The 27372-nt window shown below is 53.7% G+C and overlaps 1 protein-coding gene across 1 annotated transcript; it reads left to right on the forward strand.

Annotated features, from left to right (window-relative positions):
* The first annotated feature begins 16025 nt into the window (after positions 1–16025).
* ATOH1 (atonal bHLH transcription factor 1) lies at positions 16026–16895 on the forward strand. Its single transcript, XM_076337638.1, has one exon. It carries the CDS (start codon positions 16026–16028, stop codon positions 16893–16895), a length of 870 nt encoding a protein of 289 aa, XP_076193753.1.
* Positions 16896–27372: the final 10477 nt, after the last annotated feature.

The raw sequence follows: 27372 nt of genomic DNA on the forward strand, positions 1-27372 counted from the left end.
CCTTTATGTGATTGTACAGTGTTAAAAGTTTTTCTTATGTACAGTAAACTGTATCATATGGCAGAAGCCTCTGTTGTGTTAAATAAATTAGTATCTCATACATATATATATATACACATATATACACACAGGTATGTGTATATATATACACATGTATATATAGCTATAAAATGGCAGCCGTTGCTATTGCAATTCATTTAATAAAGCTTTAGTAAAAATGTGTTGTATACAGGAAAGATGTACAGTGCAGGGGGTCTTTTCATTTAGAAAAGACAGGTTGCTTTAATGTTATTCTGACTTGCATCGTTTGCCAACAGAGCATATTTTATACTTTTTTATTAGAACATCCAGGGCAATTTAACGTTTGTACCTAGATGTAACTCCTTTGGTTAGGTTTTGCATTGGCTATTGAGCATTCTATAAGGCTAACCTTGATAATTTTACTTTTAATTAATTAGACAAAAGGAACTCTCTCTTAGGTATACCATGTTCATGAACAACTAATATAGCTCTAGAGAAGTTTAAACTTAGGTCAAAGGCTAATAAATTATTTTCCAAATCAGTACAGTTGATCAATACAATAATGGTGTTAGTGGAGAAAAAAAAAAGCCCTTGAGAAATACAGATGTGGCCTTAATTATAATCACGTATTGTTCTAAGGGAAAAAAAAGATGAACAGGCGCTCATTTTAACCCTTTATATGTTAAGTTAGGTTTAGAGGAGCTATGTATTTTTTACTTTAGTGCCAACTGTATAGAACAAGAGAAAGAACAGCAGTGAGAGCAAAACCGGTGCCCACTTTGGCACCAGCTTTTTAAAGTAACAGTTACCTGTTAGAAACGTAGGAAGAGCTTTCAATTTGTAATCCTTAAAACTAAAAATGCGTAGAAAGCAAGCAGTTTATCCTGTGAGTTTTTTGGTTTGGTTTGGTTTGGTTTGGTTTTTAATGCAACCATACACTTATTTTAATCTAACTCATTCTTTGGCTAGGATTAATAGGAATCAGCCTATGTGATTTGCTTTAGGATAAATTAAAAGGTATATTCTTCAGATTTATTCTATTTTGATGCTAATTCTGTTCTGGGGGAGCATCTTGTACTGTCACTGTTTTTTGTACTAAATCTTCAAATATTGTCTACTGTGTAAGGCAGAACAAATTCTTATCGTGCAAAAGGCCATTTTGTTTCCAGGGTAGCAAGTGTCTAAAAGCATGCACAACTTGCTTCCTCCTTGTAACATTCATGAACTCATCCACACTTCCGAGTAAAATAAAAAAGAAAAAAAAAAAGAAAATTTCTTTCCAACAAGCTACGTAGGGACATACCAGATGTTGCAGTGATTTTAGCTATTAAAAAAACCTGTTAACCATGTACGATATTTAAAATAGGCCTATTTTGATGTGTTGCCTATTATACAGATACACAAAACACTTTTTGGAGGCCTCAGTTACAAGTGGCAGAGCTTTCTGTGTATAATTTGTCTAAATAATTTGTCTAATAAAATTGTTTTCTAAACTTGCGTTTCCTCCTGTTTAATTGCTGAGTGCTGTGGGATTTTCGGTCTGTGGCAAGACGTCCACTCGTCAATGTTTTTGCCGCACCATCACTGAAGGGGATTTAGCCCACGGGGATGGGATGAGCTCGCCAGGCTGCCGTGAGTCAGCTCAGTGTAGAGCACCCACGGAACTCACCGAGATTCACCATGTGTATCAATGCCGGGCTTAGATTTCAGAAAACATATACAGACAGCAGTTTGGAGAATGATCTTCGAGTTTGTTGGCACTGATGTGTACGGGGCATGATTTGTAGAACTACTGCGTCCCACCTCCATTCTTTTTAGTGTAATCTAGGAATTTTCTTGGAAGATGGTCATTATTTTTATAGAATCACGTTCTGCCATCTTTATTTGCACAGAAGTTAGTTGGCTGTGATACTGGCCATACACTGCCTTTAGATTTGACAAAAGCTTTAGTGTGAGAGAATTTAGCCCGCATCTCATTATGGCCTGCTCAATCCTTAAGTTTCATTAACATGTTAAACTTAATGGCCTAGTCATTAGTAAGTCGTGCAGGATGTACTGCAATAATGTCAGCCATGATGATTTAACTTGCGGCATCGAAAGCTTGTCTGCTGGCTTTTTACATTCAGTATATTTCATTCACTGAATAATAATTTCGACCTCTTGCAATTTTCTGTTAAGCTTAGCAGGCATTCAGGGGATTTCATTTTATAGTTTCAAAAATACATTGGAAGGAGTCCTTAATTCATAGCTACATTAAAAAAAATCTGAATCCAGATAACGTAAAAATCTAAAGGAAGTTAGATCGTTGAAAGTGACTTGAGGTTAAAATTAAAAGGTGCCTACGCTCTAATGCCCATAGGCTCATACGTCAGAGGGCACTAAATGCCTAGCAACAGGATGCTAGAAGCTTTTCTGATCGGGCTGCTTTTATTATTTCATAAAAATCAGCCAAGAGACAAGCTCTACTTATTTTCTCTGAGGCAGAGCTATGGCAAACTGAGGCACTGACCCTACAAGCCCTTATGCACATTACAGCGTGTCTAGTAGGGGTTCCCTTAGCCACAAAGATGCTTGCATGATCAGGGTCCTAATTTTAGACTATTCCTGATCTGTAAAGTAATCATGACCTCTTGGAAAGTGCTGTCCTGCTGGCATCACAAGTCATTCGCTTTATCTTTAACATAGGCATTGTCCCTGTCACTTATGCTCACAGACACACCCCTCTAGAGCTGGGTAGTTTTGCAGATACTACCTATGTACTCTCTATAACAGGCTACATTAAGGCAAACCCTATGTGATACTTCTCCCTTTCTTTAAATAAAAATCCAGTGAAGGAATAGTGTTAAAGACTGCCAAATGTTTCCGCTGCAGTAGGTCCACTGGAAATACAAGCCAGCTCTATCTAAAGATGAGTTGTTTGCAAGGTGATTCCAGTCATACAACCATTTTGACGTACCAGCTACAAACAAAAAGCGAGCAGTGGAAGAAAACATATTTATCCGATTTCAAAGAATCGCTTAGAAAGATGTTTCTATTGACCAACGGTGAAATACCTGGAGATAAAAAATAGTCCTGCTGCGCCAATCAAGTGAATGACTATAGCTCTCACTGACTCAGACGCAGCGTGACCAGAGCCAAAGTCCCCTGGGTTTCCCTCCTGTCTTCGCAAAACAAAATGCTAGTATTGTTTCCCTAATTAGGTCAGATTTTTAGAAGTATCTTTTTCTCTTTCTTCCCCACTCATGTAGGATGCTACGAAGTGATGAGAACATCAAGCTGTGCTTGAACGCTCGCTGTAGCTGGGTCAATACGGCACACTGGAGGTTAATACCCCAGATAAGTTTAATTTCTCAAATCTGCACAAAGATGATGACATGAACAGTAAACCAGCTTCCCGAGAGCATGCTCGTGGGTGTAGCTAATGAAAAAATAGTCTGCAGAACAGCAAAGGCATCATACCAACACAGCCCTGCTTTACCCGTTTTTCTCTCAGTCCCAATAGCTGTGTTTCCTCTTCACTCTGCTTCACACCGTTTTGCAATAAATGTCAAAATCAAGTAACTGCTCCTAAGAATGAGTCATAGACAAAGTTTTTGATAAACACTGGGACATGAACACACGCATCCACATGTCACATCAAGACCAGTGGGCAACTGCGAACACATCATCACAACCTATCAACTTGTCATGTCTCACACAAGGCGTCGTTCATGAGGTCAGAAATAGCCTCCAAAGGAAGGTCAGTGCAGGCAAAATGATTCACAGCCTAATGAATTCCTAACCAAAAAACTGTACCAATGCCCCAAAATTACAGGAGCCATGAATTTCATGGAAAAAATTACCTTTCAAGAGGTATAGTTATAAAAATAAATTTATTATCTGTCAAGACTTACAAAATCTGCCCCCCCATCCCGTCCATCACAGTGGCATGATGCTTTACATGTACTACAGAATTTATTTCTATAACATTCATCAGAAGGAAAGAAAATATTGCAGCCAGAAAACTGAACTGTCAAGTCATTAACTACTGTGCTCCAGGTCACAGAGGAAATTTGAGGCAGAAGCAAGAATTCAGCATCTCAGGACCAGTTCACTGCTGTAAGGGGAAAAAATAAATCCTTCCTCCCCGAATGCTCAGGGAGGGACTTTTAGCTGAGGATACTGGGGCAAGAGGGAGGAAAGCAGGGAACCAAGGAGAGTGTTGCTCCACCCGGGTGGGCTGGCAGTGGGAAGAGGCAATGCTTGTCCCAGTCACAGGCCAGAGACACAATTTCATCACTGCTCCTTCTGCCCCAGCAGTCATTTCAGACCCTTAAAAACAGCAGGGGCTGTTGCGGACATACCTGAGGCTTGTAGGCGGGGCTGCAGAGGCAGATATGTAGGTCACACATTTCTCCCTAGCTCCCACCAGAAGTGGTGTGTGAACCCACCAGCAGCTGGAGAGTGCCACGTGTCGGGGCAGGAGAGCCTTTGTACACCAGGTTAGCATCCCACAACAGGGAGCTTTCCCCAGAGGTGCTGGTCACGCTGCCCAAAGCAAGGCATACGTGAACAGGCGCAGTGACCGTATGAGCCCCGGTACAAATGCCTGGGATCAATAACTGCCATTCCAGTGGAAAAAGAAAGCTACCTGCAGCCCAGCAAGCACAGGACACCCCTCCACCATGACATGACAGCTCAGTGCTCCTGTAGCTGATTATTCCTACCAGCACTAGTAAGGCCAACCATTCTTTCAACACAGGATAATTCCCCCCCCCCCGCCTTCAAAAAAAAAAAAAAAAAAGCTTGTGTCCCATTCCTTGTTCCAAGCGGGTGAGTTTAAGGCAAACCCGTTAATTAATAAAAGGTTGGGAGGGGTGCACGTGCACATCTGCATGAAACAGTCCTTGAGCTCTTCAAGTAACCACACAGCTGCAGGTGCTTCCCTAAATTGCTATCCTGGCCCATGCCGCAGCCGGCGTGGCTGTGTAATAACGTGGCCCCACGGGGCGTGGAAACTGGCAGCTCAGGTACAACCTCTGCCGAGGTGTAACACCCAGGTTTGCTTTCGCAGCCCCGTGAGGGCCTCGCATTGCAGCCCACTGGATGAGTGCTCTGCAGCTGGGCTCCCCCCCACAGCTGTGTTTCAGCTGCTTGCTTGTCCCCCCACACCTCCATTTGACTCCCCAGCAGCAGAGTCAGGGGAGGCTATGGAGAGCAGGAGGAGAAAGGAAAGGGGTGTTTATTTCAGGGCAAAGATGCCCCCCACCCTTAATTTGAGGGTTCACACCTGGTTGCCCACTGGGACAGACAAACTTTGCCTGCCTTTCCCCTCCCTGCGGGGCTGTGGCAGGATCATTGCTACGCAGGGTGCAGTATCCCAGTCCCCCGTGCTGGTACATGACTACAAATGGAACATCACTGGAAAAATGTAGTAAGCCAAGGAGGTGGAAACCAGCCCCCACCTTCTCAGCAGCCCCTTCTAACTACGCAGGCTTTCCTGTTAGCTCTCTGACTATGTGCAGGATGTATCGTCAACCGGATCAAAGCCCCCTCTGCAAACATCCACAGGAACCGGCCTCATGAATGGAAATATCATATCCTCCTTCTACACATAGGAAATTGCCCCACCTGAATCTAACTTTTGTTGCCACTCAAAGAAAGGCTCAGAGGTGTCACTTACTTACTCCCCAACTTGACTGCAGAGGGACCATCCTTTCCCACTCGGCACAGCCAGAGGCAGCCAGAAGATGCTGTGGCAAGCATTTTGCCTGGGAGCCTGGTGTGAAGGTGGTAAATGTTATATGACTGCTAGAAATTAAAAAGCACAGTTGGGGGGGGGGGGGACACCCAAACACCTTCTCACGGATTGTTTATGTTACATTTGCCTCGCTCTGCCAGTCTAGCTCGTGTCCCTGTCAAGTGCCAGGAAAAAAAAAAGGGGGAGTGGGCAGCTCTGTGAGTGCATTGTAGCCCTGCCACTGCCGGTTAGCTTGCCTTTCTCCCCCACCGGCCAGGGACATGCTTCTTCACACACGCAGTGGGGAGGTCTTGTTTGGTTTTGAATATTCCCTGTATATGAATATTCACTGTGGACCACAGTAAGAGTAATCACAGCTGACCCATGTTGTTACTAATTAATTCTTTTGCTTACACACAGGGGAATGGGAGAAAGAAAGCAAATACCGTGAACAAAGCTAATAATGTGGTTACTTGCTACTCCTACCATCTGACACATTTTTAAGGAACAGTCTCTGCAGCATGACAGTGAACACAGCAAGAAATTGATGTAGTGTAACAGAAAAGGATGTTGCTTTACAAAATAGTGCTCAGGCAACACTGGAATGGTTTGTCTTGCTCTAATTTTACAGACCTTTCTGTAAAAAAAACCTGCTGCTGCTTGTATCGGTTTTATGTCTCTGCAGGTTTAGGAGACTGCAGGTGAAGTTTTCTTCTCTCCCCCTCACCCCTGCCCCGACAAAACAGAATTCTCTAAAATACTTTGTATGATAAAAAAAAATCCTGTTAGACTATCTATACAATACAGAAGGTATAGCTGATATGGGACACGGGGAGCTTTGTTTTTCCTACATCAAGATGAAAAACAGGTAGAAGTAGAGCTGATACACCTGGAAATCTGACTTCTGAAAGACATTTATTGTCTTCAATAAATATCTCTGTGATCCTCAGTTTTAAAGGCTTGCTGTATCATCTGACAAATGTAGGCCTATTCATATGTGTATTGGGCCTGTTATATCTTATATGAGTTGTTTGAAAAGGGAAAACTTATTTCCATAAATATTTCTAAACATTTATTCCATAAATATTGATACATACAAGCAGCTTTCCTTCTGAAACTTACAGCCAGTGGGTTATTATCCATGGTATACAGTAATTTCCTGGAGTACAAATAGAAGTTAACCTGGAGTACAGACATGAATTTCTATTTCACTATTGGAGCCATGTAAGGCTCTAGCAGGTGCAGTGCTTTTGTGTACATAGCTCCATTCATTGACCCACACTTCATCTTCCCGAGTGAATGGTGATCGCTTGCAAAAGCACAGCCAAAAAAGGGGGAAAAGATGGAAAAACCCCACTGTTAGCACCGGTTACTCTGCTGCTGGAGTCGGAAGCCCCCGAACCCAGCAGACTGTTTCCTTTGTACAACACGTAGCTGGATTTTTCACTCGTGAAGAGTTTTGGCTTTAATTGGTTAATTCTCGTACAAAAGTGACATTGCCCAGTTCAGCACTTGTGTTAATGACAAACAGACTGAAGGGGCTAAATTTGTCCTTGTCTCTTAGCAGTCAGTCCAAGCCAGGCTATCTGGCGTGCATCTCCTGCCTCAGATAACCATCGCACATGCTCGTTGATGGCTTTACCTGGCTCCTCATTGCTGTTACTGGCCTTCCACAGGTGAGCTGTGCTCCCCGTGGGGAGGGAGCCGGGGGTTGTCGGCCGGAGGCAGGAACCTGCTGAAGGCTCCCAGCTCTGCCCCGCCTGCTGCACAGGCGTCCCGCGGGCCCTGGGGATGCGAGCAGCCCGGCCACCTGCGGGGAGCAGGGCGAGTGTCCACACTAAGCCGCGGTGATGCTGCTGTTCAGGGAAGCTGAAGCTGAACGGCCTTTTGTCTTTCAGCAGCTTTGCCCGTTGTGTGGGAGCAAAGCCGAGTTTGAGGAGTTACTCTTCCACCAGGGAGGCTGTTGCCCCTCCAGGGACCAGCCTTTACCCTCAGCTGAGCGGGGAAACCCGAGGGGGGGCGGGAATCAGCTGTGGAGGAACGGGGATGATTTTTGCGGGGGGGACCGGCAGCCCTGCCCGCCCTCGCCCGGATGGTGGCGCTGCGGCACCGCCAACGGCTGCCGTACGGCGGCGGCGGCGGCGCCCGGTTCCCGCTCCGGCTCGCCGGGGCCTCGGCGGCGGGGGCGGCCCGGGGGCGGGAGGCTCCTCGTCCCCGCGAAGTGCCTCGGGGGCGCCGCCGTCGGCTTTTCGGCTCCCCCCCGGCAGGCGCTCGCCATCCCCCCCTCTTCCCCGGGGAGGAGCCGTTGGGAGGAGGAGCCGTTGAAGGGGAGAGACGTTGGGGGGAGAGCCGGGGGGGGGGGAAGCCGTTGGGGTGGGGCGCGCGGAGCCGTGCGCGGCCGCGGTGGTCCGGCGGTGGTCCCGCGGCGGCCGGGGGAGCCCCATTTCCCGGGAGACGGGGCGGGCCGCGCCGCTATGCCGCCGGGATAATGGCGGGGGCCAGCGCCGTGTCACCTCTTGTGTGCGCTTTCCAAAGAGGAGCCCGGGCGTGGCGAATGGGACACAGACCGCCATTGTGCCGGCGACACTTTAATCGCCCACACCTACAATATTCAACCTGTTGCCGGCAGAGGGGCAGCCCCGGGGCGCACACCCCACCCGAGGGGATCGGGGGGAGGGCGAGGACGGGTCGGTGGGCTTCGCCGCCATCTCACGAGGGTGAGGCTTTGGGGGGGGGCATCTTCGGTTGCGTGGCCCGGGCTCTATGAGCCCGACTGGCAAATGGTGCCCACCAAGCAGCTGCGCCACGAAAGCGGGTGCCCCGAGCCGGGGAGACCCGTCTCGCTGGGAGAGGTAGGAGAGAAATGCCCACATGCCCATCCCAGCAGGCTGTGGCAGGGCACGGAGGGACACGTGGAGACACCAGGCTCTTGTTCAGCAAAGCAGCTCTTGCTGGACATTGCTTGCGCGCTGCCTTCCCGGCACAATGTTGTCTCCTCGCACCCTCACCGGGATGCAAATGCACACAGGTCTGCAGCAAAAATAATTTATAGTGGCATGGGTGCAACAGCCGCGCTGAAGCAAGAGGTGGGTTTTTGCACTCACAAACAAGGCAGGGTGGGATGGTGGCTACTCCTGCCATCCCTCCCTCCAAAGCTGAGCCACTCGGGTTCTCACACTCAACACTTCTGTGACCCGCACAGGGGATGTCACAGGGACTGCGAGAGCTATAGACCCAGGGTAGTGTGAACTGGGGGTTTCTGATGAAAGCTCTCAAGTGCCTGGCCTCAGCAGGCCATCAGCTGTGTCTAGCCTCACCTTCTGCCTCAACATAGCTCTTGCACACTGCAGATGAGCATTAGGCTTCACCCTGTGGGAATTCCTGAAACTTTTACGGAGTTCAAAACATCCTGCTTGCCTGGAAAATAGCAATGCTTACAAACAAGCAAGTCTTCCCCCAGCTCCGGAGCAAACAGATCTGCAGCTTGGGGGTATGCCAGAGGTACAGATCTTGCCACTGGCAGGATTTTGCAAGCCTACTGCCAGAGGAGAACCATTTCCCAAAAGCTACAGGGCTGCAACTGAGCATCGCTGCCTCTGAACACAACCAATGAGGACACCTGTTGCAGGCACTGCGAACAATGCTCCGCTGAAGCTGTCTGTTTTCCCATAGACTGGAAAGAGTCTTCTGCACGGCTCGGCATTTTGAGATGCCCCTAAAGCTTAAGCCTCTCAAAATGGTTAATTTTTGTCATACACAGGATTTGTTTAAGAGCATTTTAAAATCTTTCTGTGCTGGGGGATGTATGTGTGTCTTAACCCCATGTAGAAAAAAAGATAATTATTCTGGTTCTACTTTTTTAACAAGTATTTAAAAATTCTTAAGACATCCTAATTTATGAGGTAGTAGACCAGATGAAGATGTCTTCAGAGAGGTTTGTTTTCACAGCCTTTCACAGGGGAAGTTCCTGAAAGTTGTGTTGGTGCTGTGCTGTGTTGGAAATTGATTGTTCCTAGAAGGCCCCATGCTCTTTGCTGTCAGGAATTAAACAGGAGGATTTCCCGTGGATGGCAAGGTAGTATTTTTCTTAGCTGACAAGTGTTTCTTTCGTAAGGAAATACTTTCTGCTCTGGGGGATTGATGTGAGGTGCTGATCAGCACCAGCTTGGATCCATTCACTCGCTTTTCTCCCCTTAGAGGGACCGCTGTTCCCTGCATTATTTTGGCTGCTGTGACTGTAAATATTTACTCTCTGCATCTTAGAGACCTTCTCTCCTTGGGAGACCTGAAAAGGTTCAAATTCCAGGCTGGCATTTCCACTACTAAGAAACCTCGTTCAGGCACACGGCTGCCTAATTGCCAAGAGCTTTGTGGGTGATGGATGTGAGAACCCCATATCAAAAGCCTAGTATGATTGAAGCAACCCCAACACGCTCCCAGGTTACTGTTCTAGTAACACTGTTGTTGAGAGGCAACGCAGACTGTTTAAGATGTCAGATTTTTCCTTTTTTCCTCTTGCTTACATGTCAGCTGTTATTTTTTCCCACTTGTCCACTGAAATATGTTACTACCGCACCACAGAGAGTCTGCAAGCTAAATTTTTAGTTTATACTTCAAGCCTATGATTAGAATCTTTTCCCAGAGCAAACCTTTGTAACTATACTCTGTGCAATGGCTAAAGCGACAGTGAAAGAGGGAATGCTGTGGCAGTCAGTTAAAAAAAAAAAATCTAATACCGGCAATTCTACATGCCTAGAAATCTGGAGTACTTACACTCCCCGGGCTCTTGTGCAAGAGCCATTGAGAGCAAGTGGAGGTGACCATATGTGATTTGAAGGGAATATATTGTCTCGATGGATGGATGTTAATTCTCCGATCTTAAACCAGATGAAGTGCTGTTCTTATGCTGTAAAACTATTGATGGCACTAGTCATTTTTTTGGTCAAGTGATTTACATCAGTAAAACGTATTAAGTAACAGCCTAATGAAAGCATGCTCTACAACACTCTATAGCAACTAGCACTTTCTAACACGCAATGTCTTAAGCAGGAGACAGTTACTAGCGTTCTGTTGTTGCTCATTTCAAGAGTGACTAAAATGATGGACCTGTGGGTGGTGCGTGTGAGGGCTCACAGGCCCAACAAAATTGTTCCTGCTGCAAAGGGTGAACAAACTACACCTGGAATAACATCGCTATTGAAGAGTTGAGGAGATCAAGGATGGGGGAAGGTATAAAGCCTCTGACGCAAACAGATCTCTTGGGAAACACTAGTATCAGAATACTAGTGTTTCTGTTGCATTAAAGCAGTCTTGCACTGCAAGGAAAAGCTTCCAATGCCATGCAGGGTATAATTTTTTTTAAGTCATTAACTCGTCTTCCTCCAAGGGCTTAGCTCTGGGACATGCTTGGTAATACAGATCCTAATCCAAAAGCTGCCTGTCTGAGCTATTGCCAGCTCTCTGGGTTACAGTTAACTGTCAGAAGCAGTAACCAAGCAAATGCAGACCTCTGTGCCTCTGTGGTCAGACTTTCCGAGCTTAGGACAGGAGGAAACTGCTTGCTGCCGTCCAAACCAGGTCCTCTGATCATCTGGGGCAATGGCAGTACTTACCAGACCATGGCAACAGCCCTGCAAACCCCTGCGTGTTGGTTCTTGATGGGTTTGTTTTGTTTTTCTGGAGGCCTGTTGTTGAAAGTGTCCCACAACTGAGACGTGCCTCAACTCTCAGAGACTTTGGTGGGAATGAAGGCATTTAGCAATTTTAGAGGAAACTCCTTGCCAAGCTGAGTGTAAAAACAAGAAAGTGTTCAAAAAAAAGTGACCAAAGGAGAATTGTTCTTATTAGTGATTCTTCCTTGAATATAAAGCTTTTTATTTTTAAAATAAGCATAAATTAAATCTTCAGTAACAACTATAGCCATTTAAATAAAGGGGCAAAGTGTATGTAGGTATAAATTCTATAGATAAGATTTCCAAATATATTACAAAGCTGAATTCATTACGCCTTACAATGACCCCAGGAGGTAGGCAAGTATTGTTACAGCGATGCTTTGCATTTCTCTTGGAGGCAGTGGGAGTACTTGCGCTAGAATTAACTGTACACAACAGAAAGTGTCTGCAGGGTTAGGCCTAGAGCGTAGGTCTGCACTAGATCTTTACGGGGGTAAACGTCACCAAGAAATGGGAATCGGTTTTATAGACCCTCAAAGAGTCGAAGCGAATGACATCAGGTAATTGTAACGATCTGCCCAGGAAGATTGCTCTGCGGAAATGAGGGCACGTCTGCTTCAGCGGCAATGTGATCCTGATTATTCACGAGTGGAAAGGGGCAGGTTTCACAAACGTTGGAGTCCGTAGTGATGTCCCAGGTACCTGGGCTTTTGTGTTCCTTGCAGTCGTCACTTCTAATGTGTATTTAAAACACATTTGACAGTAACGCATCAGGCACCGATTATAGGAAGAGTCTAAGGAAGACTTGCTGCTGCTTTAAGCTCACTTGCTCTGAATAACGTAAATGTGAACACTTTCTTTGGGTGAATATTCTGATGCTGCAGTAGATGAGACTGAGAATTATCGGGCTGTGTGTTATCTTTATGTGTTTGTTGTAGCTCACTGTAGTAGCTTCTAGATGGGGTTTGCCACTCCAGGGTGCAGGTCGGTCACCGGGTGGGCAGGAATCCCCCTTCCCTCCCTTTGCTAGAGGCGTGGGCAGGTTGCGGTTGGGATTCAACGAGGATTACCTGACCTTGGTAAGCGACACTCACAACTTTGTCTCTATCCACTCGTGCGTTTAACTGCCTGAAGCCCAGATCATGAGCCAGGGGAGAGACACGGAGAGGGTTCCCCCTGCTTTTCGAAAGGAGGGGAGGAAATGGGAGAACATGTGGAGAAAGTGGGGCAAGGGAGGAGAAGGAGTAAAATACTTCCTAACCGGTGGTGATGCCTGCAGAGCAGCCGGCTGATCTTGAAATGGGATTGAATGAGCAATTAGACTATTGAGTACAATTAAGCTGAGGGCTGACCCATGTGCTTTGTGTGCTTTGAAAATGTCTCTGGCTGTAATGATAGAGGAGGCTTTTTTCAAGTCTGTTCTCCCCCCGCTTTTGTAACCCATTTTTCTGTAACACTAATATGTGCCTGACCCCGAGTTGCTGCCTTGGCCCTTAACCAGACCGGGGGGGAATGGAGAAGCGGAGGGAAATTTGCATAAAGATACGGGGATAAGTCCAGTTTGTTTTCCTCTGAAAGCTTTGACACTTTCTTAGAGAGAGCAGATTCATTTTCAAGGCTTCCTACATTCCTGCTATTGTACAGTAAGTGTTTCAGACCGGTGTGCCTGTGTTTCCGACTCCCGTGAAGTTCCCTTTGCGGCAGGGCGTGCCTCGAACCGCTTCAAAAGAACCAACTTCTACAAAAGAAAAAAAGAAACTCAAGTAGGCTTGAACATACAAAGAGAGGGAGAAAGGGAAGAGAAAAGGGCCGGGCAGTGTTGAATACAAAATGAGTTCAGCCAGCCCCAGGAGTTCTTCATCACTTACATTTATCTTATTCTGGGAGAGCAGAGCTAAACCCAGCGCTGACATAAACCACCCTTTGCCTTTGACTTTGACTCTGAGTGCATGTGCGCGCACAGCGGATATGGGCATATGCAGAGCAATGCGTTTCAATGAAATTTTTTTTTCCCCCTCTGAGCGGTGGTGTTGGTGGGGAAGACGGCTTTTTGTGCGTGCCCTTTCAAAGGCAAACTATCGAGCGAGTCTCAAATGCCTCCAGTTTCAAAGTGCACGCTCACAAAACATGCGCTTGAAAAATAAGCAGCTGGTGGTGTTTCTCAGCCGGGCTGACCGCCCGAGGAACATGCCAGGGTGTTAGGCTCTGGTGTTTGGTCTCCCCTGTGCTCTGTAAAATCACTGCGGTCCTGCTAAGGGAAGCCCCCCCAGCACCTGCCGTGAGCCCTGGCCCTGCCGGGGGCGTGGGGTACCCAGAGGCCAGGGCCCCTCCTGGACACCAGTCACCCCGCATCTGCACGGGGTGCTAATGAGACACCGCTCCCTTCCGTGCCCGGGGTCTTGGCCAGGCGGCCTTGGGAAGCGGGTGGCTCGCAGGCTGGAGGATTGGGCCTGCTGTCAGGGAACAGCAGCCCCGTGGCCCACCGGCCGGGAGCGAGGTGTTTAGGACTTCAGCACCACACTGTCATCGCTTTCCCCATGCCTGCGAGCTTGCTAGGCTTCTGGAAACGCCTGCCAGAGGCTCCCGCCTGGCAAAGCTCCCGCTCATCTCCAAGCTTTGGCCTACGGTCCTTGCATCGAGCAGCTCGCAGCCACAGCGCCCGGCGCTCGAAACGTGGACACGCAGGCTTAACCCCGGGGAGGAGAGTACAGCCAGGGCTCCTCGCAAAGCAAGCTTGTGCCACCGGGAGCCGGGCGAGGGAACAGGCGGTGCTTGGGGACGGGAAGAAAAGCCGGAGGGTTGGGTATTTAGCTGGCAAACAGCACCGTTCAGCACGGTGGAGAGAGGATTTTTTAATTCTTTTTTTTAGTGATAAAAGCTTCTATGTGTGTGCGGTAATACGACAGGAGCTTATAAAAGTTGCTGCCAGATACAAATAGATGGCCTGCCAACTTCATGGATAATACACAGAAACAAGGCATAAACTTCTGCTCCTTTTCATCTTTCTTACCAAGTAAATGTTTTCATTTTGATCAGAAATTGACAACTTGTTTGGGGGGGGGGAGAAATCCAGCAGCTTGCCTTTGAAACATAATTGCAAGCCGAAAAGAATAGTGAAGGTTTGCCTCGGTTTCTTTTTAAAGAAAGCAAACCATCAACGTCCCGTTTGCTCGAAAACATCCAGTTGTTTGTGGAAGGTGGGCCCCAGGCGCCTGCAACGCGCTAAGCGCGCTCAGCCAGCCTAATAAACTAATAAGGTTGCTCATTTTATGTCACCGCCGCATGGCTTTGAGCTGCTGTGCTCCCTCGCTCCCTCCTTGGCTTGCGAGTTATTCACGTTTGAAAAAACATATCTACCTCATACTGTGCCCATCACTTTGTTCTCAACACGCCTATTCACATGAGTAAACCTCCACTTTTCCTCTTCAAGCGGGCGGTAGTGGCAGGAGGGGAGGCTGCTCGGAAGGGAAGTTAAGATGCGTGCACGGAGTTATTTCCCTCTCCACCACCTTTGGGGAGCTATTGTTGGCCGAACAAAAGAACTTGCTCGCGGGGGATCGGGACCCTGCCGAAAACGTGGCAGCTCCGTGTGCAATGCACATGTGCTGTCCCGGCTGCAAACGCCACCGTTTCTTCACCTACCGGGTACCGCGGGGCCTCCCCGCGCGGCCCCGGGACTAACGTGTTAAAATCAAAGGCGTACACTCGGCAGCCCCGCAGCTAAACCCCCGCAAAGCAGCGCAGCGCTTCGTTCACGGCCGCCTGCAGGGTCCGGGCTGCCGGGGCGCCGCCGGGGCACCCCGCGGCAGCGTCCCGGGGCAGGCAGCGCTCCGTACCGCTGGCTCGGGCAGCGTCGCTGCGGCCTAAGCGAGTGCCGGACGGACCGACGGCTACCCCCGCCCGGCGCGGGGAAGCAAGGCGCCGTGCCCGCCAAGGCGGGCATTTGCCGGAGCCTCCGGGGTTCGGCCGGCGGGGGCTGGCCGGGGACCCGGCGGGGAAGGAAACGGATGCTTCCCCCGGCGGGCGCGACGGAGCGTCCTCAGCGGTGGCAGCGGCGGGGGGGGGGGCGGGGGCCGGCGGGCGCCGGTTCCCGCCGTCGGCGGGGCCGCCCGCCGCTGCCCGGTGCGGGGCGCCGCGCTGTCAGGGCGCTCCCCGACACCCTCCCCCCCCCCCCCCCCCGCCTCCGCACCGCCGCGCGCGGGGCGGCCGCCAGGCGCGCGCCTCCCCGGGCGGGGCGGGACCGCGCGTGCCGCCGGCCCCGGCTTCCCCCCCGCCCCATCCCCAGCCTCCGCTCCCCCGCGCCGCGCGCCGGGCGGGCCGCGCCCCGCGCGCCATTGGCTCCCCGCACGCGCCGGCCCCCGCGCGCGCGCCATTGGCCGCGCCGACACGCGACCGGCGCGAGTGGAGGGCGGGCGGCGGGAGGGGTGGGGCGCGAGGGAGGGAAGGGGGGAGCGGGGGGGGGGACCCCGGCGCGTGCCGCTCCTTAAAGGGGGGCGCGGCGCCCGGCCGACACCGGAGACGTCGGGCCGCCACGCGCGAGGCAGGCGGGCACCGCCGCGAGCCGGCCCGGCCCTGCCCTGCCCCCATGGGCGCGCGGCGCCCGCGCTAGAGCCATGAGCCTGCCGCGGGCCGCGTGGGCCGAGGGCGCCCGGGAGCTGGGGGCGCCGGAGCCGCCGCTGGGGCCGGAGGCGGGCGGCTGCGGCTTCGCCCCGGGCTGGCTGGGCGTGTGCTGCGCCGCGCGCCTGCCCGCCGCCTCGCCCCGCTACCTGCTGCCCGGGGAGGAGGAGGAGGCGGCGGCGGCGGAGGGGAGCGCGGCGCGGGGCGGCGGGAGCGGCCCCGGCGGGGCGCGGGGCACGGCGGCGGGCGGCGGGCGGCCGCGGGGCGGCGGCGGGCCCGGCCTGCGGGCGCAGGTGAGCGGCGTGCAGAAGCAGCGGCGGCTGGCGGCCAACGCGCGGGAGCGGCGGCGGATGCACGGGCTGAACCACGCCTTCGACCAGCTGCGCAATGTCATCCCCTCCTTCAACAACGACAAGAAGCTCTCCAAGTACGAGACGCTGCAGATGGCGCAGATCTACATCAGCGCCCTGGCCGAGCTGCTGCACAGCCCCGCCGCCCCCCCCGACGCCCCCGGAAAGGCCGAGCACCGCGGGGCTCCCTTCGAGCCGCCCTGCGCCGCCGGGGCCGGGCCGCCGGCGCCGCCGCCGCCGCCGGGGCCGCCGCGAGCCTCGCCCCCCGGGCACGGCAGGACTCGCTTCCCCCCGCCGCCGGCCGCGGGGTGTTACTCGGTGCAGCTCGACCCGCTGCACTTCCCCTCCTTTGCGGAGGGCGCCCTGATGGGACAGAGAGCCCCTTCCCCCGCCCTCCTCATGCCGCAGCCCGGGCAGCCGCCGCAGGAGAGGAGCAAAACGTCGCCCAGGTCCCACAGGAGCGACGGGGAGTTCTCGCCCCGCTCCCACTACAGCGACTCGGACGAGGCCAGCTAGGGCGGGGGCGCCGTCCCCAGCACGCCCCCCCCCCCCCACCTCGGGCCGCGCCGGGGCCGCGGCCGCGGCCGCCCCTCGGAGTACGGACTCCGCCGCGGGGTGAGCAGCCGGCCGCGGTGCCGTCTCGGATGGCACCGGCTCCCCTCGGTCGCTTTGAAATCCGCCCCCTCTTCTCCCACCCCCGGGCAGCTCCTCGGTTTGTCCGGGGGAACGGCTGTTAGCGAGCGACTGTACCCGCCCGATCTGCCAGGGTTGGGTTTTTTTTTTTTATTTTTAGTTACCACTTTTAAAGTTTCTTTTGCCTAGAAGTCGTTGTCGTTCCCTCCTGCCAACACGCCGCCCTGCAGCGCGGAGCCCGGCTTGCGCCGCCGGCGAGCAGACGATGCACAAGGAGAAAGCCTGGCCCCGCTGCCGCTGCTGCCCGGCGGGCGGGGGTGCCGCCGGCGCCCTTCCCACCCGGGCCTGCGCCCGCGCTGACACCCGCGTCTTCCGGGACACCGATCCTGCCTTGGGTCGTTTTGCTGTGGAAACACACACACACACACACACACACACAAAATGTAAATAACGCACCGTCTTGTCCCGTAAATAGCGGAGAAAACGTGGATTTTTCCTTAGCGCACCACATCGGCGTCTTTTGGGGGGAAACCTGGCGCAAGCACTTTATCAGCGGCTGGAGATGCGATTTCGAGAGGAAAGCTACAAGCTAACTGCCAATTGGAGACCAATATTTAATTAAGCCACTTAATCCTAACGCTCTCTTAAAAACGAAAACAGTTTTGTCGTGTCAAACTTTTATGTCCGTTTTATTTTGCTTTTGTGGTAATAGGAAACGTATTTATTATGGAGTGTTTGCTACTATTTCTGCTTCTCTTTTTAAAAAAAAACAACTTTTCTACGACGAGAATCGTTTATTTTAATTTTAGCAAAGCCAGCTGCCATTGTTTTATGTATTTTAATTTTAAATTTTTTTTGAGATCAAATAAACGTGGGGAAAAAACCAAAACCAGCCTGAAAGCGCGGTCGGGTTCAGCTTTTCTCCTCGCGCGCCCCGAGCCGGGGTGGTGTCAAAACCCGGCGGCGGAGGGTGAGCGGGACAGCCCCCGGGAGGCGATGGCCCTGGGAGCCGGCAGACCGCGCCGGGCGGGCGGGACGCCCCGGCTCCCTGCGGAGGGACGGCGCGGACCCCGGGGCCGGGGTGGTCTGTGCCCCGCGTGGAGCAGGGCTGTCCCCGCTGCCTGCACCGCCGGGATCGGGCCCCATCTCCGCCCCGCCGTTCCCGGCTGAGCCGGGGTAATTGCAACAAGTGCAGGGTGAGGGGCTTGGCGCTGCTCGGTAGCCGCCTGTCCCCGCACCCGCCGCTCGACTCGCATCGTTCCCTTCTCCACCGCCCCCCCGGTCGGCGCCACGAGAGGGTCCCCCCACGGAGCCTCGTCTGTCTCGCGGGGGGAGGTGTAAGCCGTGCGGAAAGGGCTGGGAGCGGGCGGGGAAAGCCGGCGGGTTTTTGGGGTATTTCGGTATCAACGCGAGCAGCGCGGCGGGTCGCCGGGGGAGCAGGATGTGGCCCCCGGGCTCGGGTTAAACCCCGCGGGGGGCTGATGCTTTGCCCAGCCTGCCCGTGACGCCAGACCCGGGGCTAAGCCGGAGCCGTGCCGGTGCCGGGGTCCCGCCGGGTTCAGCAGGTGACACCTGGGGGGGGGTCTAAGGAGCGATCAGTTAACCAGGCGCGGACGGGAGCGAGCGGCCCCCGCGGGAGCGGAGCCCGTGAGAGTGTCGCTTTCTCCTGCGGAAACGGAGCACCTGCCCCCCCGGTAACCCCGGGCTGCCGCCCTGCCCTGCCCGCCGCAGACACCCGCGGCCGCCGCTGCCGCCGCCCCGTACCTGCCGAGGCGGGGTACGGTCCCGCAGGGTGAAAAGTTCGTCGGTAGGGTCATTTCCCTTCCTAGAAAAAGGCCGGCTTTTTCGGCGTGGGTCACCTTTGGTTTACGGCATTTATTTCTGGGCTCTGGGAGCCGGTCTCGCTTCTTAGGGAGCACGCGTGGGCTCCCAGCACGGGAGTGATGCGGGGGAGCAAAATGTCACCGACCGGGGGGGGGGGGGCTGGGGTTGTCGTTTTGTTTATTTGTTTTGTTTGGGGTATGTGCCCAGCGCGGGTGAAGCGGCTGCCGCCGTGACGCGGGGCAGCACCCCGCGGAGAGGGTCCCGGGGGTGCCGGCGGGGCGGCCGTGGGTTGAAGGGGTGCGCGCGCGCTCCCTCGGCCCCGCAGTCCCGGGCGCTGCCTCCGCGGCTGCGGACACGCGAAGGGGGGTTGAAAAGCGCAGATCAAAACCCTCCCCGCTCCCTGGGACGGGGTCCCTTCCCCCGACAGATGAGCGCACCGCATGGCGCAGTTGGTGCTCGCAGCTACAGCGCAGCGATCGCTGTCTGAGGGTCGTCGTCTTCTTTTTTTTTAAACACTTCTTTGAAAGAGACACCCAGCCGCATTTCCATTTTAAGGTTCAGCTATAGAGTTTGCATAACAACCGCTTGGCAGCCCCCCTCTCTTACACTCCGTTAACAAGCTGTAACGTATAGCTGCAGGTTGCTATAATCTCATTAATATTTTGGAAACTTGAATATTGAGTATTTCAGACTGCTCATTCCCCATATGCCAGGCCACTCCCGCTATGCTGGCTGGTTCCTTTCTCTCCATTATTAGCAATTAGCTCCTACCTTCCAAAGTCAGATCCAAGTATCCAAGATACTAGCAAAGGAATCAACTATGTGTTGCAAGCTAAGCATGCTTAATATCTCCCAAACAAACAAAGAGACAACATTTCTTTAAGTAATGAAGATGGATAAATCGCTTTATTGAGCTTGCGACAGTGTTTGTTTTGTATAGACTAGCGCAAAGTTTTTTAACAAGAGCGGGGACGCGCACCAGCCCCTGGATGCAGTTTTGCCCGCTTTGCCGCTTCGTGGGGTTTTATCATCTTAAACGGGCTTTTATTTGAAAAGGGCGAGTCAGAAGCGCACTATCCGAGCGTTAAATTTTGGCTGAACGCTAAATATCCTCCAGGGTGTGCAAAACGACCGGGGCGGGGGGGGCGGCTGGGGGAGGTGGTCGCCTTTGTGCGAGGCGCACGGCGGCTCCGTCGCCTTTTGAGCCCGGGTCGCCGGATAAACCTCAGCCGCGGGCTCCGGTGCGGAGCTCTGCCCGCCGGTTTCGGCGGCGGGTTTTAGCGCGGGGATTTCGGGGGGTCCGGAGGGGGGCGAGGCGCGGCGGTGGCGGGGAGGGGGGGCGAGTGTGCAGCGCGGCGGCCGGAGCGCATCGCTCACTGCCTTGCAGCTCTCCGGCTGCTGTTTGCTCAACCTCTGGCCTCGGGGAGGGAGGAGGGAGGGAAGGGGGAGAAAGGGTTAAACCCGGCGAGGGGAGACCAGAAAAGCGCAGGGACCACGGGGGGGGTGGAGGGGAGCTGGCCGTGGGGCCAGTGTTTCTTAATTAGAGCGGGGCGGACAATGCGATGGGGCGGACAATGCGGGGGACAGGGGGGCTGGGGGGCGGGGGGGGGGGGCTGGCCTCGCTCCCGGCCGCGGTGCGCCGTGTCTGGAGCGGAGCACGCGTTGTCAGCTGGTGAGCGCAGCGGCCTTTCAGGCGGCTCCCCAGGGAGCTGCGCGCCCGCGGTGAGCTCCATCGTCACCCCCTCCCCTCCATCATCATCATCATCGGCCTCCTCCTCCTCGGCGGCCCCCCACCCCAGCCGAGCACAACAGCCAGCATTCAAGCCCCCTTCCCTCCCTCCCCTCGCACAACAGCAGCGCAGTGGCAGCCACGCCACCTCCCAGCAACCAGCAGCACGCGAGGGCACCGCCGGGGCACCTGAAAGAGTCAAAGCCAAAGAAAGGGAGACAAAGGAGGAGAAAAGGATACGCAGGAACGGCCCAGCGTGTCTGCTCCGACAGCGCGGAGAGGCAGGCGCCCACAGAGGGACGGGCGAGCCCACGCGGAGGCCGGCACGCACGGGCGCGCACACGCGTGGACGCATGCACACGCGTGCACACACGCTCACAGAGGTCCGAGCCGCTGCAGCAGGGATGGAGACACGCAGTCACCCCCCGCTTCCTACCGTGCAGGAGCAGGGGGAAGCGCCCCGGCCTCTCTCCGCCCCACAGCCCCGGCCCCGCGTGGGGCACCTGCCAGCTTGGGCTCCGCTGTGCACCCCGGCACAGGTGGCCCCACCTCTGACGCTGCCACCCACGGGCACCGACCCCGGCACCCGGCAGGAGCCATCCTCGGGTCCGGCCACCCGCCCACGCACCTGCCCGGGACGTGCCTGCCCGGGGAGAGCGGGGAGAGAAAAATGCGGGGAAAGGGACGAGGGGGCGGCTTGTGCGTGGGTGAGGCGGGGACCTTGGCAGCCCGGCGCGGGGACCATCCTCTCCGCGGGCAGCCCAGCCCCGCAGCGCCCAGGCTGGGGCGAGGAGCCGCCTGCGCTCCCCGGGGACAAGGGGGCGAGTTGTCCGGCCCGGGCCAAGTCCTTGCAACGCTGCAAGGGGCTTTGCCTGGGGCAGGGTGTCCGGCAGGGCCGGGGCCGGGGCCGGGACGGCGGCGCGCAGCCGGCAGCCCTCCCGGAGCTGGGGTCTGGCCCCGGAAAGCCATATGCTTCTCTACCGCCATCCCCCCGTTTAACTTCAGGCTGACTCTCCCGAAGTCCTTTTTTCAGAGCTGCTGCACCCCCCGGGGAGTTAGGTGAGAGCGCGGCTCCGCTGACGGCGCTGCTCTTGTGCGGTGAATGCCCTGCCTCTTTCGGCTTTGGCCATTTCCAGGCTGCCCCGGAGCGGGGAAGACAGAGAGGCCTCTTCTGAAGTGCTATCAAATGGCACAGGATGCCTTTGGGAGCCCAGCCAAGGCGTGTCAAAGGCGGTTTGAGCGGCGAGCCATTTAAACGCTACAATGGGTGGCTTTCTGGCGTGTGCTTTTCTCCCTCCCCGCTTAGGACCGGGAGGAGGGAGGAAGGCGTTTTTACCGAGCTGCTACGGGGATGGGTGCGACACCCCCCGGCCCCCCCAGCCCGGTGCCGCAGCCGGGCGCTCCACAGCGGCGGAACGGCCGGCCCTGCCCCGTCCTGCAGCCGGGAGCGAGGAGCGCTCAGCTCCTCTGCCGCTTCCCGCAGCTTTTCGCCCCCCGCTCGCTTTAACCGGGGATGCTCGGTGTGTGTGGGTGCCGACCCGCCGCACCCGCTTCAGCGCGGCGGGTAGCCGGGACTTGCGATGGGAGCTTGTGCCGAGGCGGGGATGGGCTCTCTGTAGCGCTGCCAGGGAAAGCGAGCTTTGGGAGGGGGAGAGCAAATCTCCCCCGCTTATGAAGAGATTTCTTTCTGTGTTTCACCCCAATTTGTTTCCCCGTCCTCTCTCCCCGCCCCGGCTCTCCCCTCCCGTTATTTCCCCTCTGCTGCCTTCTTCTCTTCCTTTCCCGGTCCCCTGCGGCGGACACCCCCTTTCCTTCTTTCTTTCCTTCCTTCCTTCCTTCCTTCCTTCCTCCCTCCCTTCCTCCCGAGGCAGCAGCCCCGGAGAGGCGCGCTGCTGCCGCCGCCGCCGCCGGGGTGCCCGGGAGAGCGGCGGGCGGCGGCGCGCACCCGCCGCGGGCGAGCGGGGCTGCTGCACTTTTATGGGGCGGTTAATCAACTGCACGTCAGCGAGACAGCGCATCAGCCCATCTGCTTGATATATATTCAGGAGGGCTCCAGCCCTTTTGAAGTCTAATTTCTTCCCCGGGAGAACGCGCTGGGTAATTTACCATCATTTCATAGGCAGGGCGGCCAGCGGGTTAACCCTTTCCCCAAGCGCTGCCGCCGCGGGTTTTCCTCCCGAGCGAGCAGCTTTTAATGCCTCGTCGCCTCACCGCGAACTTGTAAAAGTGCCTCTTTAATGGTACGTGACTCGCCGAAATAAGACACCCAGCCCACCGGCACGGTAAACCTCTCTTCGGCTTGTCGGATTGGTGTTTAAAAGACCTGTTTGGGACAAGCAATTCCCTCGATCCCACCGGGTCAGCGCGTATAGTTTCATCTCCAACCACCCATTAATATTTTTACGTTTCAAGATCTTTGGTTTGGGGTTTTTTTGTTCCCATCCAATGCTCAGCAACACAGTTTTACCCAGAGGCAGAAGCAAGAGGTGCATAGGATGGGCAGCGAGCAGCGCATCGCGTACGGTCGGCGGTGCAAAACCGCGCTGCAAAGTCCTCTTGCGAAGAGAGTAAAACAGAGCCGTTGCCCGGCAGGGGCGTGCTCCCCGGCGCCCCCCCCCCCCCCGCCGGCGTGCTCCCCGGCGCCCCCCCCCCCCGCCGGCGTGCTCCCCGGCGCTGCGGGACCCCGGCACGCCTGGGGGACGCGCGGGCGGGCAGGCGGCGCAGGACCCCGGCACCGCTGCCGGCGATCGCTGCGCCGGCAGCGCACCGAGGCGGGACACGCCGGGGGGGGTGGCCGGTCCCACTGCTCCGTCCGGGGCCGGTGCGCCCGGGGCCGAGCCCGAGCGGGCGCCAGCCTGCACCCAGCCCCCCGGCACCCCCGGGGGTGCGTCCCGACAACGACCCAGCGGAGCTGTCGGCGCTCCGGCCTCGGGCAGGGGAAAGCGTTTGACTCTGCAGGTTTCTGAACTTTATTTCTTCTGCTTCCTTCCTCCAGGGCTCTGCCGAGCCGGCAGATAGATGCGCTGGCGAAGCGCTCGGCTACTCCGCGCCCCCCTTCCAGGTGTAAAGTTTTCTGGTTCAGGGGACACTTTGAAATAAGCCTGAGACCGTTTAGCGGCATCACCTGCTTCCCATAAAACCCATAAAGCAATCCTCGGGGACCCAGGCAGGAGCGAGCGCCGCTAACGTCCGCCCGGCGTCGTCGCCGTGCCCTCACTCTCCACCTGCATCTCGCTTATCTACAGTCAATATTTTTATCCTGCCCGAGGAGGGATCCCGCTCGCTCCCGGCTCCGGGGCGGCATCCGTGACCAGCAGCTACGCCCCAGCCTCCCGCCGCCCCCCCGGCAGCCGGCGGGCACCGAGCCGCCCCCGCTTCTCCCTGGGAGCAGTGCGAGGAGGCACGCTTATTTATTTATTTATTTATTTAACCCACCAGCCCAGTTTCTGAAAGAGCCGTGTGCGATAATGTCTCCTGCAACATCTTTTCTCTAAGATCCCCTTTTAAAAAGGGGCGGTGGTGCATTATTTTTTTTTTTAACGTAGAAAGGCTAGTCCTTTTGCCTAAGTGTTTTTTCAGGGCGAGTTACTACCCGTGCTGAAGCTGGGAGAAAGCTTGCTGCTGGTTTCCACTGGAGTGGGGTTAGGCTGTCCACAGGGTTAGAGCAAAGCTGGGAGCCAGGGGAGGCAGGGATCCCCATCAGAGCAGACACTGGGCTCTTTTGTACTCTGTTTTTAAAAAAGCAATGGAAAGTGGGCTAAATACTTCCATGCAGCTGATTTTCTTTGGATTTCAGTTGCTGCAGGCAAAAGTATCACTTTAGTATTTGTTTTGTATTTACCCACATACTCTTTTTTTAATTACTATTATTTTATTTTTCCCATGCTAGTGCTAATGCTGAACTAAGGGCTAGTGTTATATGAAGGTCCCTCAAAATCCTGACTCTCGGCAAGCTGTGATGATTTATAGGATGACTGTCACAGCTGTATACTCAACCCTACAGAAATAGTACAGTTGAGAGCTTGACTAAAGCTTATATAGGGGGTACTCATATAGTTCTCAGTCCCTAAGCCACTCCTCAGTGTCCTGGGGATGTATTATCCTGTCTGTGGAGAAGGACCTGAGGCTCGGCGACGTTAAGTAACTCACTGTGGACAACAGGAGCCCAGGGCCAAACCCGGGCAGTGCAGGCTGTGTGCCGCCTTCTGCTTCTCGCACCATGCACTTTCTTCCAGTCACTTAGCATTTCCAGTTACAAGACTGTTCAAAGCAGAGGATATTTAGCCTTGGGCTGGCTTTTCACCAGCGGAGAGATGGTTCACCCAGGCCGTGCCTCTTGGTAGGGTCATCCTTTCCCAGCACCTGGGGAAGCGGGATGCAGAGCAGATGTCTTGCCCCAGCTGTAGCCTGTTACTTAGGGTGTGTTGAGAGAGAGGGAGAGGTGGAGTTTTCTGTTGCAGGGTGAAGCTGAGCAACACTTTGGGAAAGATGGCAACTGGATGCAGGCTTCTGTGAGCAAAATCATTTTCCTGACCCATAGGTTGTTCCCTTGTCAAGTTTGATGAGGAGTACCTGGAGGTGAGGCAGCCAAAACCAGGCTGCGTACATTGCTCCTGTTGGAGCTTCCTCTCTGGTGTGGGTGAGAACATGGGCCTGAGGTAGTCTTCCAGAGCACGCAAGAAGGTAAGGCACAGTCTGATGTGCAGAACATGCAGTACCCACCAGCCTCGGTCACCTCTCAAGTAGGAAGAATATCTGTTATTTTTCCAAAATTACTAGTGATGCAATGTTTGTAGTGAAGCTGTGATAAATATAGCCAGACCTGCATTGTTAGGTTGCGCCACTTACCGGAATGCCTTGCAAAAATACTCTCAGCAAATTTTCATGTGGTTCTTCTCTGGTCATGGAAAGACTTCTGGATGAAATAAATTATACTTTTATTACTTGGCTAGCAAAGCCTCCAAATAACCCTCTTCCCTACCCTACAGTTTGGTGACTTCCTCTCTGCATTGCAGAATATCCTGAAAGATTTTTGTTTAAAAAAGGCTTGAAAAACTGAAGTCTAGTGCTGTGAGGGTGGAAACTGGGACAGAAGGGCTCTGAATTGCCATTAGGCTCCCAGGGTTTGCCTGTTGAGAAAGATAGCGAAAGCTCAGAAGCATTGCTGGCTGTAACTTTGGGTTTAGCAAGACAGCTTCACTTGGATGCTGCAGTTGCCTGTGACTGCTGACTCCATCCCTGACACCCCCCAGGGGAACTGTAGCGAGCAGTATTCAAAGCCGAGGCTGCAGGAGTGATGCACATTTTGAGGAAAGGCAGTTTTAGTTGGTTTCATTACCTAATTCTGCAAAGGCTGCTGGGAGTCATTGCAACGAAACCATTTCTCAACTGGGCTCCTTTAGGATTTAGGGGTGTGAAGACTCCGTGCTGTGTTTTTAATGGTGATTTCACAGCCTTGGCCTGCAGGTTTTGGCTGCTCCAGGGCCTGGGGCGTAGTTCAGTGCTATTTAAGCAGCTGTGAGGGACTGGCAGTGTGCTAGGAAGTTCCTAGTACTGCCACACACCTGCCTGGGGCTGCTGTGACACTTGGGTGACACCCCCATGGCAGGTATCCTTAGGCCTGCAGCACTTCCATGGCTGGAGCTTGTGGTGGCAGCCCTGGAGCACAACCTCCCCGATGCTCTCCAGTGCTGAAGGGTACCTGGCTGTGCATGGGTGTGTGGCTATTCAACTACGGAGGTGTGTATAGAGGGCACTAACCTCTGTGTATGCCTGGTTAAACAAGAGTTTAAAAAGTGCTTCATAGTTTTTCCACTAGTATTCCCACCCCAGGGGAAGTGGTATCTGGAAAGAATGCTTCTATCTTTGGTTTCTTTTTGTTTTGCAAGTAATGGAAGAAGAGCAAATAGAAGAGCATCATCCTGGCCCAACTGAAAACAGTGGGTCAAAACTTACCATTGAGACTCTGTGGTCGTAATTTTAAGTGTTCTTAAAACAGGGAGCAAGAAAAGCTATTCCCCAAAATAGAAATAAGAAAAATGAAAGATGAGCATCTAAAGCCAGGCTTGTGGTTTTCAAAAGCTGCTGAGTGTTCAGAGGTTTTTCGTTGTTTCTGTGGCAGTTGGACGCTTGGGAAGGGAGGAAAATTCAGCCTCTTAAATACCGAAGTAATATCTGTGGGTGCGTTTTGCAACCGTATTTGTTATACTTGCACACCTTGACTACATTGGTGGAGATGATGTAGGGACCTCACCCTGAGACTCCTGAAATAGATAGTGGTGCGGGATCAGGGTCTACGCAGAGGATCAGCAGGCGAGGCTGAATAAGACTCTTCAAAGTCTGCAGCAAATATTGGGAACAAATAGCTTGTTGTCTTCCTTTGGCAGACCTTTACCTTGTTTCTTCAAATAAACACCCAACAGATTATCAAAGTTGAGAACATTTTTTGTGAAAGCATCAATTTTGATGGATCCTCTTGATTTTCAAAAACTAAAATTTGAGAAATGTAAATGAAAAACATCAAGTCAAGGTGTCTATTTGACTGAAAGGAAAAATTACAGAGGCAATTCTGAGCAATGCCGTGCCCCACCAAAACTTGTGGCCCACTTACACGTCAATCTCAGTTTGCGTTTCCTGCGAATGTTACAAATCTAACTGGTGAGATGAAGCAAACCGGTTCTGATAATTCAATGCACTTTTGCATTTTGGTTAATCTGTTTTTAAGATCACTGGCTTCTTGGTGAGGTTACTTGAGTGTTAATCTTTTGGAAAGAAAACTGATACTCTCAGAAAAATCTTCAGTTGGAG

This window comes from Aptenodytes patagonicus, chromosome 4 (genome assembly GCF_965638725.1).
Source record: "Aptenodytes patagonicus chromosome 4, bAptPat1.pri.cur, whole genome shotgun sequence".
NCBI lineage: Eukaryota > Metazoa > Chordata > Aves > Sphenisciformes > Spheniscidae > Aptenodytes > Aptenodytes patagonicus.